This window comes from Lutra lutra, chromosome 5 (genome assembly GCF_902655055.1).
Source record: "Lutra lutra chromosome 5, mLutLut1.2, whole genome shotgun sequence".
In the NCBI taxonomy this organism is placed as follows: Eukaryota; Metazoa; Chordata; class Mammalia; order Carnivora; family Mustelidae; genus Lutra; species Lutra lutra.
In genome coordinates this window covers 66,761,066-66,773,264 of record NC_062282.1, presented here as the reverse complement: position 1 = coordinate 66,773,264, position 12,199 = coordinate 66,761,066, and the positions used below count along the sequence as shown (strand labels likewise).

The window sequence follows — 12,199 nt, the reverse complement described above, 5'->3', positions numbered from 1 at the left end:
ACACCTACCTACGTCAGAGCACTCACACCTTCATCCCCTAGAAGGTCCCTGTTACTCAGTATCTCTTCTCTACTTTACAGGACAGTCAAACTAGATTCTAGGTATTATCTCCATCTTCTTCCTTTGAGAGGAATGTCTTCCTCAGCATCCTTTGCCACTGTCCCTGTTCCTGTTTGGCTTTCCTATGTGAAGTGATTTTGAACGGTCTTATTGTTAATAAGCTCAAAAATATAAAGCACTGCGCACAAGGCCTGGCTCCAAAACCTTAGCTATTACCACTGCTCTTATTATCGTTACTACCGTTAGTAATGACAACAGAGTACTGAAAAGGGGTGGGGAAGACACCAGAACACAAATACAGTCTATTTATCTTCCTCATCATCAAAGCTTAAAGAAACCAACTAGCCTAAACAAGCAGCCAAATTATTTTTATGAAAAGCAAAACCAAGATAGTATTTCCCCCGCAAATCAGGCTTTAACTAAAGTTAAAAAAGACAGTAGATTAATATTAAAACAGCGTTTATTTGTTAATGTAACATAGGAAATTAAAGCAAGTTACACTATCTTTAAAAACACAGCTAATGCGTTTTAAGAGAAACCCTTCCCTCCCACCCCCCATCCCCGCATGAATTCAGAATCTAAGAGAAGTAACCATAAAACAAAGTTTTGTGGAATCCTTCATCCAAGAGTGCTTACATGATGATTAGGTTAATATTGCCTTCTTACAAAATTTCTCTTTTCTATTAAAAAAAATTTTTTGTAGCCTTGATTGTTTATTACAAAAATTCAGTACAAAAGTTTGATATATTGAAAAATGCCCCCCCTCACAGCACCGTTATATATAGCAGAGAGTAATCAAGAGCAGATTGCTAATCTAGATGGAGCAATCTTCAGATTATACCCAGACACACAGTGGTTTATTTACCCTCCCTCCCCTTCTCATAAGAACTTAAAAAAACACACATACAAAAAAATGTCAAAAATTTGAGGAACCCTTCCCAAACAGTACACAGTTAGTTCAGTGTCAATAATTCACATCTTGCAACAAAGTGTATGGATATGGTTTCTTTTACAAAACTTTCAGTGTCAAAAAAGGAAATTAAGGCCATCAGATTCGCAGTTTAAAAATTCACATAAAGGAAATACAAAAATATTCTGTGCTTCTGAGAAGGCTCTGCACTGCATGTTGGTAAGGATTACCATACTTCTTTATTTGGAGGAAGACTGTTGACTTGAGAAGTCTACATAATTGCACAGCTTCTGTTGGATGCTCTTGTGGTTCCCTGATGAGGCAAAGGAGAAAGACAGATCAGTGCTAAGAAAGTAGATAACAGTACTTTCAACTAAGGCAGAGACAGGACAAATCCGTATTACCTGACTGTGAATGAATCCTTATCATCTCTCACGTACCCTTTCTAACCTTTTCTTACAGACTCCTTCCAACAAATTTGAGAACAGCGACACTGAACTCCAGCTGCACATTCGGATCCAGAGGAGCTTAAAAAAAAAAAAATCTGATCTAGGTCCCTAGACCAACTAAATGAGAATTTCTCATTTAAATGGGGAAGTGTATCTATTTATATGTAATTTTAAAGCTCCCTAAGTAATTATAATATGCAGCTGAAGTTGAAAGCTGCTGTTCAGTAAATAACCTCCTTTTATAACTTGGGAAACAAGAGGTCAGCAGGTTCCATACGGAACCACATCAGGGACCCTGACGGGCTGGGTCCTCCGCTTACACATCCCAGAGCATGTGCTCTGGCTTCACCCTCAAATGTGAAGTCAAAATGGCTCCCTCCCTCACAGTCCAACTTGTGACTTACTGCCGGACTGGGCTGAAACTGGCTTGTTGAAGGTCACAAAAAACCCACCTCTAATCAATTCGAAAGGCGACTGGACCAATTCTCTAATACAAAGTCAAAATATCTACTCTTTCATCTTCCCTCTTTTAAACCTTGAAGTCACTACCTACCTTGATCACAAAAGCTAAAAGCCTCACCCATCTGACCTCTTTTCCTTCTCTCCCCACTCAAGTTCCGTCCCTGCATCTCCATGAACCTCCACGCACACAGTCCCTCCACGTCTCTGCAGTCTGCCTTCTCGAGTCGACTGCGCATTCGGTCTCAGGGTCTCCCTGGCTCAGCAGTGTGCAGACGCTACCTGCCCAGGCATCCCGACTGCACAATTACTGCCAAGCTCCCATTTCCTGTATGTCTGACACACACCCTCCGGCACAACTGGACAGATACGCTTGGTGCCCAAGTCTTGACACATCCCCTGTGGTGAACAAAGGACCATCACAGACTCTGCCACTCCTCCCATCAAGAGCTGAAGACTATTTACTCTCACCTGGGACTGGAGATGGCCTAGAGACTCACTTCGGCTATGAGAATATGAGCCTTGCCTTTTAGAGATCCTTTTCACCCTCCTGGAAGCCAGCTGCTATGTTATAATTAAGCTTGGGCTAAACTACTGAAAGATAAAGGAATATGGAGAGAAATAGGGAGAACCTTCCAGCCCCAGCCATGATCTCAGCTGAATGCAACCTCAGCATTAATTCACTTTCCATCACGTGGACCAAAAGAACTAAGTGCCCAGCTGAGCCCAGTCAAACTACCATCACGGCAAGTAAGAAACTGGTCTACAGCACTAAGCTCTGGGGTATATGTTAAGGCAGCCAACATGTAACTCAAATATCCACAGAACACCAATGCCTGTCCTCAATACTCAGAACACTGCCAGTCCTTCAGAACACCACACAAGCACACTTCCTGGAGATCTTAACTCTTCCTGTGGCCTTGTCTCTGGCATCTGCCTGCTCCAACTCCTACTGTGAGCCACTTGTCCCGCACTGAGACCACTCTTACACTGTTACTGTACTTCCAGTTGTTATAACGCTTTCCAGCAAGGGTAGGAAATGGATCTTGTCCTTGTTTTCTTGTTCAAGCTAAACCTAAAGTATCTGTTCTTAAATAGTCCTCCAAAATGTATGAGGAAGTATGCAAAACTTCATTCTACCTCATACAACCCACTTCCAGTGGTTCTCAACCCTGGGGGCTAACCACATACAAGAATGTTTTTTGGAGTAGGACTAGGGCCAGTGAAGTAAAACAGAGATTTATAAATTTGCAGATACAAAGTCTTACAAGGATAAGGGTAAGAATTCTGATTAATCATCTGACTCAAACAGCTTGAGAACATAAACTGAACGCTCATTACTTATTAATAATTCCAATTTAATTAATTAAAATCAAATTTGGAGTTTCTTTATTTCAAGTGCTCTCAAAAGCCCAAGCATCAGCTAAAATCTATCTTGTAATTAGATGATTAGAAACCTAATATAGCAAGGATTTTGTTTCCCACTGCAGTTGAGTATTACTCTGGTTTTTAAAGTTTATATGCAGATACTCTAAGTTAGTGATCTAAACTTCTCTCTCACAGAACTCTTTTTTGAGCATGCATTCCAACCCATACATACATATTTGTAAGTGATATACAGGCCCTACCTCAACATACTAGGTACACTATAAAACAAAACTGAAATGTGACATCATTAGAAAACAAATGTTTTAAAAGATGTGCTAATGTATTCTCCCACGCTCTAATGTGCTATCTTGACTAACACCCTCAGGAAAAACGAACCAACACCAACTGGCCAATCACTTACATGGTTCAGCAAGTAACAGGGGAAAAAAAAAAAACCACCTCACTATTGATTTTGGTTTTTCCCTATTTCTGTCAATAAAACTTAAATATGTGAAAGTAATACCTGCTGGTGGAAAAGTTCTTCTTCTGCAAGCACTTCGGGTGCTTCCTCCTCCTCCTCCTCCTCCTCAGGTATGGTGGTTTTAAAGACTGTACTTCTCTGAGCAACCTCCTGAAAACAAGAGTGGCTCCAACTTAAGTTAAAACCATACTGAAAAATCACAAAAGCAGTCAGGGAGAGGGAACTTTGCTTTGCCGAACTTTTAGAAAGAGCACCTTTCCTACAGTAGGGATTATTTTTTTAAAAAGGAAACAGTGGTTCCTCGAAAGCTTTAGCTACTGGGCAGGAAATTTTGCATAACTGGTAGCTGTTCTGAGATCTTCAATATTCCCTGCAGGGGAGCTCCTGGAGTCCAATGGGAAACACCTGCTGCAAAGTTTCCAATGCTTTTGATTCCGTTCTGTTACTAAGAGCTCTGGGAACCGTGTGGCACACTGGATTCTTTATAACACTCCCCAAGACTTCAGCTTCAAGATCCACGCTCCTAGCAGAAAGAAGGTACTAAATAAATGCTGACTAAAATGACAATGAAGGCCAAATGCTGTGATCTCGGGGACCATGGTGGCAACACTCCACCTTCAGCAACTGGTTCCTCCTGGGAAATGGAATCAAGACAGATGAGCCCTCCCTTCTTCACATTAGTGGGGAAGCTCCAACGTATTCCACACAGAAAACAGGCCCGTCCCTCACTGGAGCTAAGACAGAATGAACGACTTCCATTCCCTGCCGAAAGGCTCGCGTACAGCTGACTCTCCTGGAGAGAAGGCTGACTCGCACGATGCAGCCATGTCTCTGTGTAAGCAAAAGGCTGACCAGCAAGTACATGAGTGTGTCCCACAGAGAGCCGCAGAGCTGCTCACCTTACTCTGTACCAGATCCTAAGGTCACTCAAGAAAGAGAACTCCATGCATGAAGATGCTAAGATTACATCAGTAAAAGCTTATCTGGAATCTAACACGCAACCAGCTAGTTTAAAATGGCAAAGAAAGAAAACCAAAAACCATGTCATACAAATGAGAGCTCCACATTAAATATGTCTAAGGATATATTTTATAAATGAAGCAAAGTGTACACTAGTATTTTCTGGGGAATCTTGATTATTGTTGCATGGACAAATAAGATGGACTATTCTGAGAGTTTCCATTAGTCAGAAACTTCAGTTCTGGGATCTCAGTCAGTGCCTACACACACAAATAGCCATTTCATAAATATCAGCCTGCTTTGACCAAACCCACACGGACAAAAAAGCATGTGAGTCTAGGTCAATTATAATGCTCTGAAGTAAGAGATCAATTGGGGGATAGCAGCATATAAAACAGAAAAAGAATTCTCAGAAAGTTCTTAGAGTACCCAGTTTTCCAAAATTCATCCTAAAATGAGGAAAGAAAAGTCAAAGAAAATCTGCTAGAGAATTCCTGCATTCCAGCTCAGGCAGCTGGTGACCAGTGTAGACACCTCATCTGGAAATGTGGGCTCTTAAGGTACATAAGAATATTGTCCTCAAATGTGAAACTCAGAAAAAGCAACTTTCCCAACAAATTACAAATTAATTCAATTTAACTACTTTTAGTGTAAGCATATGGTTAAGTACTTTTCATTTGACAACACTTAAAAACCAATTAATGTAATGCAGAAAGCCTGTATAGAAAATGAGTGTGCTAAATGTTAAAAAATGATAGAAAATCATAAAACAAATTTAGAACCAAAAATCATTGGGAGAGTGAGGCCCAGGAAATTGTTATTAGTCAAGGTGCTAATAGATAGATGTCTTTATCAAAAATTTCCTCTCAGCAAGATATCGAACCCTATCAAGTACCCTAAAAGACCCACATAGTCTACAAAATGTACTATCAGTTGGTCCCTATTAAAGCTTTGCACACATAAAGTACACAACTCAGGAGTGTACTGAAGCCACCTGACATGTTCACCTCTGCCAGCTCTGTGCGGTAACGACATGCTGACAAGCCTGAAGTCACCACAGTGGTAGTGCAGGATACCCACACCACAGAGATCAGCAAATGTTACATACAGATCAGAGCGGTTTTTGTGGGTGGAAGAGCCGACGGTTAAACTATGATATCTCTGTACACTTAAGTTGTCATTCACATATACAAGTTTCAGTTATGACTATATTTCAGAAGGTACAGAGAGATGGCTTTCTTAATTCCCTCACAGAAAAACTTTCTAGGGACGCCCTGGTGGCTCCGTCGGTTAAGCATCTGCCTTTGGCTCAGGTCATAATCCCAAGGTCCTGGGATGGATGGAGTCCCTCGTCAGGCTCCTTGCTCAGCAAAGAGCCTGCTTCTCCCTCTGCCTGCCGCTCCCCCTGCTTATGCTCTCTCTCTCTGACAAATAAATAAAAATCTTTAAAAAAAAAAAAGAAAAAGAAAAAGAAAAAACAAAACCATTCTAGAGACAGGTGGGTGGTTCAGTCAGTTAAATTTCTGGCTTTGGATCGGGTCATGACCCGAGGGCCCTGGGATTAAGTCCTGCATCTCAGGAGCCTGCTTCTCCCTCTGCCACTCCTCCAGCTTGTGCTCTCTCTCTCTCTCTCCTTCTCTCTCTCTCCACTAGACAAATAAATAAAATCTTAAAAAGAAAGACAGACAGACATTCTATTTTAGCATGTCAACATTTGCTGTTGTTAGTTGTCCACTATTCCCATCCTCATTTGTCAGTGAAAGCTCCCAGTTTTAGCTGGGTCCCCATCTCTCCTAGAGAGATGGGACACACAGTCATAGGAGCAGAGCAAGCTCAAGCTACTGGAGGGGAGAAGGCAGCTCAAGCTAACTCTGTCCTCCAGACTCCAGGGACTGGTTTAGAGGTGAGCCTGTGACCCAGGCTGGTACCATGTAAGTAAAGCCCCAGATGGAAAACTCACGGGGAATGAAGCTCTTTCCCACAAAGAACCAACCTCGAACAAGGCACCTCCAGGAGCATCCGGCACTCATCCTGCCTCAACCAAAGAGACACTCTGAAAACAGGGACACAGAAGATGCTTGAGGACACTGGGTAAGCCACTGGATCAAGTCCACTATCTCTGGATTTTTGGTTGTGTGAGCCCGTATAGTCTCATTACAGACAGTTTAATTACGTTTTCTGACACTTCCAATGCCTCAGCAAGAGGAAAATTTACATAAAAAATTAAACTGACTTAAGCTAATTATCTACAATCCTACAGAACAATGGTCTCTATGGTGGTAATTATGGATTGTTGCAAATATGGCCTGGGACCTACTAATAAAAAGTTTCAGAATTAAAGAAATAAATTCCAAATGTATTTGTCTGACAACCACAGACGTAAAAACTGTGTTCATGAGGCACCTGGGTGGCTCAGTCATTAAGCAGCTGCCTTTGGCTCAGGTCATGATCCCAGGGTACTGGGATCAAGCCCCACACTGGGCTCCCTGCTCAATGGGAAGCCTGCTTCTCCCTCTCCCACTCCCCCGTTTGTGTTTCCTCTCTTGCTGTGTGTCTCTCTGTCAAATTAATAAAATCTTTAAAAAAAAAAAAACAACCCAAAATTGTATTCATGATATTTTCATTTCTGATAGAAGCCACTTAACAGAGCCCAGCTAGCGGAAGACAGAAGTTGGTTAAAAAGAACAGACAAACCAACCAACCAAATAATTTAATATTCACAGATTTAAATTATGAAGGAAAACCTGAGCTCTAGTTTGCTCTAGTTAGCATTACGGAGATGTCACTCTAATACCACCTCAAGCCCCATCCCCATCACGGTATCTACCATCTATTTTGGGGGATTTTCTTTCTTTCTTTCTTTCTTTCTTTTTTTTTTAATTTTTCTTTAAGATTTTTTAATTTATTTATTTGACAGACAGAGATCACAAGTAGGCAGAGGCAGGCAGAGAGAGAGGGGGATATTTTGGGGGATTTTCAACCTGCTACATTCTAAACTCCTACAGGATCACTTGTACCCCGAACACATTTTCACAGAGAAACAAACGGCAAGATGAGGCCTGGATCCCAGGGCTCACTAAAGCCTGCTCCATCAGCCAGGGTCCCTCATCACAGGGCTTCTGGACCTGAGCAGATCGCCACTCAACCACGTGTGGAGAGAGCCGTGTTCTGTCAACGCCAACGTCAGGGGAGTGCCCAGCACTGGAGCCACCATCCTTGCAACAGGGCAGCGGCAGTGGCCACAGAGGAAGGACCCCAACGTGCAGAGACAGAAACAAGCAAGGGTTTCCGCAGAGAGATCAGGAGGAAGCCTACAAGTGACCGACGGCATGGGTCAACAACGCTGCTCCCCTGAGAACCAGGCTGAGTATCGGGGATGAATACCCCAGAGCCGCCCCCCAAATCTCGCACAACTGTGCTGAGGTTGACAGTGAAAGAATCACAGGCCATTTCCCTTCCCAGCTCAGCCTGAGATCAAGGGAACTCCTCACCCAGTAGACAAGGATTCCAGACAAAGAGCAGTCCGAAGATCAGTAGACACGCCTGGTGAGGGACAGACAGGAGGACCGCCAGGCATGGGACTCGGAATGCAAACACCTACAGCAGATGCTGTTAGTTATTTTATTTCTCTGAACTTAAGGGAGGGTCTGTGTTTAATTTTTACAATTTTTTAGCCAGGAAATTCTTACTGAAGGCCTATTCTGTGCCAGGGAAAATCAGAATAGGTCCTTGCCCATGATGTGCTTAGGACTCTAGTGAAAGAGGCCAACGGGCCAAGCACCAGACAGGGTTAAGGGGTCTGCAGCTGATATCACGGGAGCAGAGAAAGAAACCCAAAGGGGAAACTGCAAGTGGACCTGCACCCACTCCCTCCCTGGCACAGCCCCATTTCTGGAGGGCAGGTATGCATGCGTGCATACGGCATGGGAGTCTTGATGGGACAGTAAGGGTAGGGAACATTCTTTGATAAGAATCTAGGACTGACATGTTGAAAACACAGCCATCAAGCAGAGGTACACTCCAAAATCTTCAAACTCAAGAGTTTCACAAACATTGAGAGCTAGGAACATAGCTAATAGCTAATAACATAGTTACCAAAGGCCAGATATATACATTCTGAGTGTTTCCCAATGAGTATCTCTTTTATATTATACTCATTACATTAGTATTATCACAGCTCTGTGACTTGCTTTATTATTATCCACCATTTCGAAATGAGAAGACTAAGAGAGGTCAAGGAACTTGCCAAAAGTCACAAACCCAGAGGGCAACAGAGGCAGAAACCAGAGCCTGTGCTCATGTTCAGTGCTCCACAATACATTCCCATTTCACTCCTAAAATGTGAAGTCCTCTTCACTTTGATTTACTCAGCAGCCTTGGCCTGGTGTAAGCAATCAGTTACTTCACATTTCAATGTGACTGCTGAAAAGATATCACACCTGCACAAAGAACTTTCAAGTGGAACAGACACTGGAGTGGTACTGACAAAATGGCCTTACCTCTCCCTGAGAATTTTTCAATATAACCTTCACATCTTCGCCAGTGCCCCATGAGTTCTGGTTCTTCCAGATGAGGTCGGTGGGAGGACTGGCTGTGACACCAGCATTTGCAGCCCAGATCTAGAAAAAAGAAAGAATATCAGTCCACCAAGAATCCAGCCCTCCCAAATCTTCCTGACAGCAACATAATGAAGAACCCTGAACTCCTAATTCTAAGTCTCAGAACTGTGTCCCAGCTTCAGACTCGCTGTAGAACTACCCGTGGGTCCAAGAGTGCCTACGTAGGCCCCAGCCTCCCCATCCAATAAATGGGAATGCTGATGCCCAGGGATCTGAGATAACACTGTCTACATTCACCTCCTAGCCCTCAACACGTCAAAATGTGTGCCAAGTGGCCTTATTCTCATTATCCATAAAATAGGACAGAAGCGGGATTGCTGTGAAGAATAACGGATTAACTGCACAGCAGGGCTGGGTCACTGAGCAAGGATTAGCTCTCCCTGTCAGCACCCAGTTAAGGGTTTTATGGGCCATTCTTCCAGAATGGAGCCCTCTGACCCACTCCAACAGTATCTTTCAGCTGTCAAGAGCAGTCAATGAAGAGATCCTACTAACTCCTCTCAAAAAATCTGCATCAGACAGCCCATCTAGAATATTCTTTATAGAAACTGGTATGTCTCCAATGAGGGGCAGTGTCACAATACCCCAGGAGTGTCTACGGCTGAACTCCACAATGCGTGCAGGGAATGAACGAATAACCCATTAATCAATGATAAGCAGGACTACTACTGAAATAGGCAAACAAACAATTGCTTTTCCTTTTTCAGAAGCAAGGGAATTCTACCATATTTTTAATGCATTTTATTGGCAAGAGAGTACTGGTAGAGTGGAGAAAATGTGAGTCAGAAAACCTAGGTGTGAACCCTGGACAAATCACTACAACTCTACCAGCCTCGATGTCCTCATCTGTAGGGATACTACCTACAGGATACTACCTACAGGATACTACCTGGTCTTAAAGGTTTCTAAAAGACCATACGAAAAAAGAAAAGTTTTACATCCCACAAATTATTTCACAATATAAATGGACACATCTTGGCAACAGGTAGACTAGAAATAGTATTGGTAGGTATTTTTTTTAGGTGCGGAGAAAAATCTATGAATTTCTGATTAGAAGGGAGCCTGTCCCCTTCAGATGCCCACCTGAAGCTGAGAGATCTTCCATCAGCATTGTAACTAGGAAGCGACAGGGAGTGTTTACTGAGGTAAAACAAAAAGCAATTGAATCTGGGCTGTTAGGTCATATGGAATGTTAGTGTCTTCCTAAGTTTAAGCAACACTTTTTCACCATGGTTCCTATGGAATCATAGTTGGTTTAGTGTTAATAATAATCATAAAATGTTGACAATCCTACTGGGTCGTTTAATCTGAAGCTATTCTGTTCCAGAGCTACCTTATTCAATATGCCAGCTATACATGGTCTGAGCATCTGAAATGTGACTAGTCAAAATGGAGATGTACTGTGAGGCTATCCGTAAGTTTGAACACTGAGTCCAAAAAAGAAAAAAAGAAAAAACAAAAGGTAAAGTATCTGGCTAATACATTTTTATATTGGTCACATGTTGCAGGAAGAGTATTTTGGATACATTGAGTTAAATAAAATATAGTACTAAAGTTAATTTCATACCTTTCTTTTTTTACTTCTCTTTAATGTGGCTACAAGAAAATTTCAAATATATATATATATATATATATATAAAATTCCAGAACACAAATAAGAGAAATATATATATGTATATATAGATCTTTGCTATTGCCTGGTACAATTTTATAGTAAGATTAGTTATCACAACCATGTTCCAGAGAGCTTCTTATCTCATTTAATGCTAGCTACTGAAAGGAAGGGAGGAAGGAAGGAAGAAATAAATAAATTACATTTCATATGATAACTGAGTTCTCCACTAGACCTATAGTATATATATCTATTTGGTCCCTGAGGAACTATATCTAGTGGAAAAAGCAGATGATTGGCATAATGGTTTCATATTACTTTAGAGAGATAGAGAGCACACTCAAATCTGAATCTTCTGAATTAAAATGTCAGATTCTTTCCATCACATTATGCAGCTTCCATTAGACACATAATAGGACTGAACAATTTTCTCTCACTATAATAATTACTGAAAAGAAGAAAGGAAAGTGTGGTTAGGATATTTTTCCCATTTTTTACCATTACAAAATTAGCATCTGATATTTTCACAGTGGGTATCAAGCTCTATGACACACTATTTAAGGAAGTCTTAACCAATTTGAACCTTTGATCTTTAACACCAAGTAAGATGTGTATCAATCATAAATTTTAAACACATAAAATATGTGTTTAACAAGATGGGACTGGGAAGGAGACAAACCACAAAAGACTATTAATCTCACAAAACAAACTGGGGGTTGCTGTGGTGTGGGGGTTTAGGGATAGGGTTGCTGGGTTATGGACAATGGGGAGGGCATGTGCTATGGTGAGTGCTATGAAGTGTGTAAGCCTGATGATTCACAGACCTGTACTCCTGGGGCATATAATACATTATATGTTAATAAAAATAATTTTTAAAAAATACGTGTTTAATATTTTTAAAAGGAACTGATAAAAGGAGATCATTACTTCTGTATCTTTCAGGAATAAAAATGTGGACTTCTTTCACATCTATATCAAAGTCAACACATTGTTTGTAAAATCTACTTACTAAGTAAAAGTAAAAAAATTTTGTATTTGCTCAATGAAGCTACTTTTCTAAAAAGTATGCTATATTTACTGACTTTTAAAGATGTGGCATTTCAGAACACAGCAACAGTGAACTGTTTAGAACTCACAGGAGAGTCAGAGTGCCAAAAGCCCATCTCTTTTTAAATCTAGAAACTTAGGGGCGCCTGGGTGGCTCAGTGTGTTAAAGTCTCTGCCTTCAGCTCAGGTCATGATCCTGGAGTCCTGGAATCAAGCCCAAAATCGGGCTCTCTG

At 41.5% G+C, this 12,199-nt stretch overlaps 1 protein-coding gene across 1 annotated transcript in view; it reads right to left on the bottom strand.

Moving 5' to 3' along the window:
• Nucleotides 1-594: 594 nt before the first annotated feature.
• Nucleotides 595-12,199, bottom strand: part of LMNB1 (lamin B1) — a 54,187-nt gene continuing 42,582 nt past the window's right edge. The window contains exons 9-11 of the mRNA XM_047730339.1: nucleotides 9,187-9,306; nucleotides 3,770-3,877; nucleotides 595-1,283 (exon numbers count right to left, since the gene is read on the bottom strand). Of these exons, the coding sequence (XP_047586295.1) occupies nucleotides 1,242-1,283; nucleotides 3,770-3,877; nucleotides 9,187-9,306 (270 nt within the window). The 3' untranslated portion in view covers nucleotides 595-1,241. The remainder of the gene's footprint in view (nucleotides 1,284-3,769; nucleotides 3,878-9,186; nucleotides 9,307-12,199) is intronic.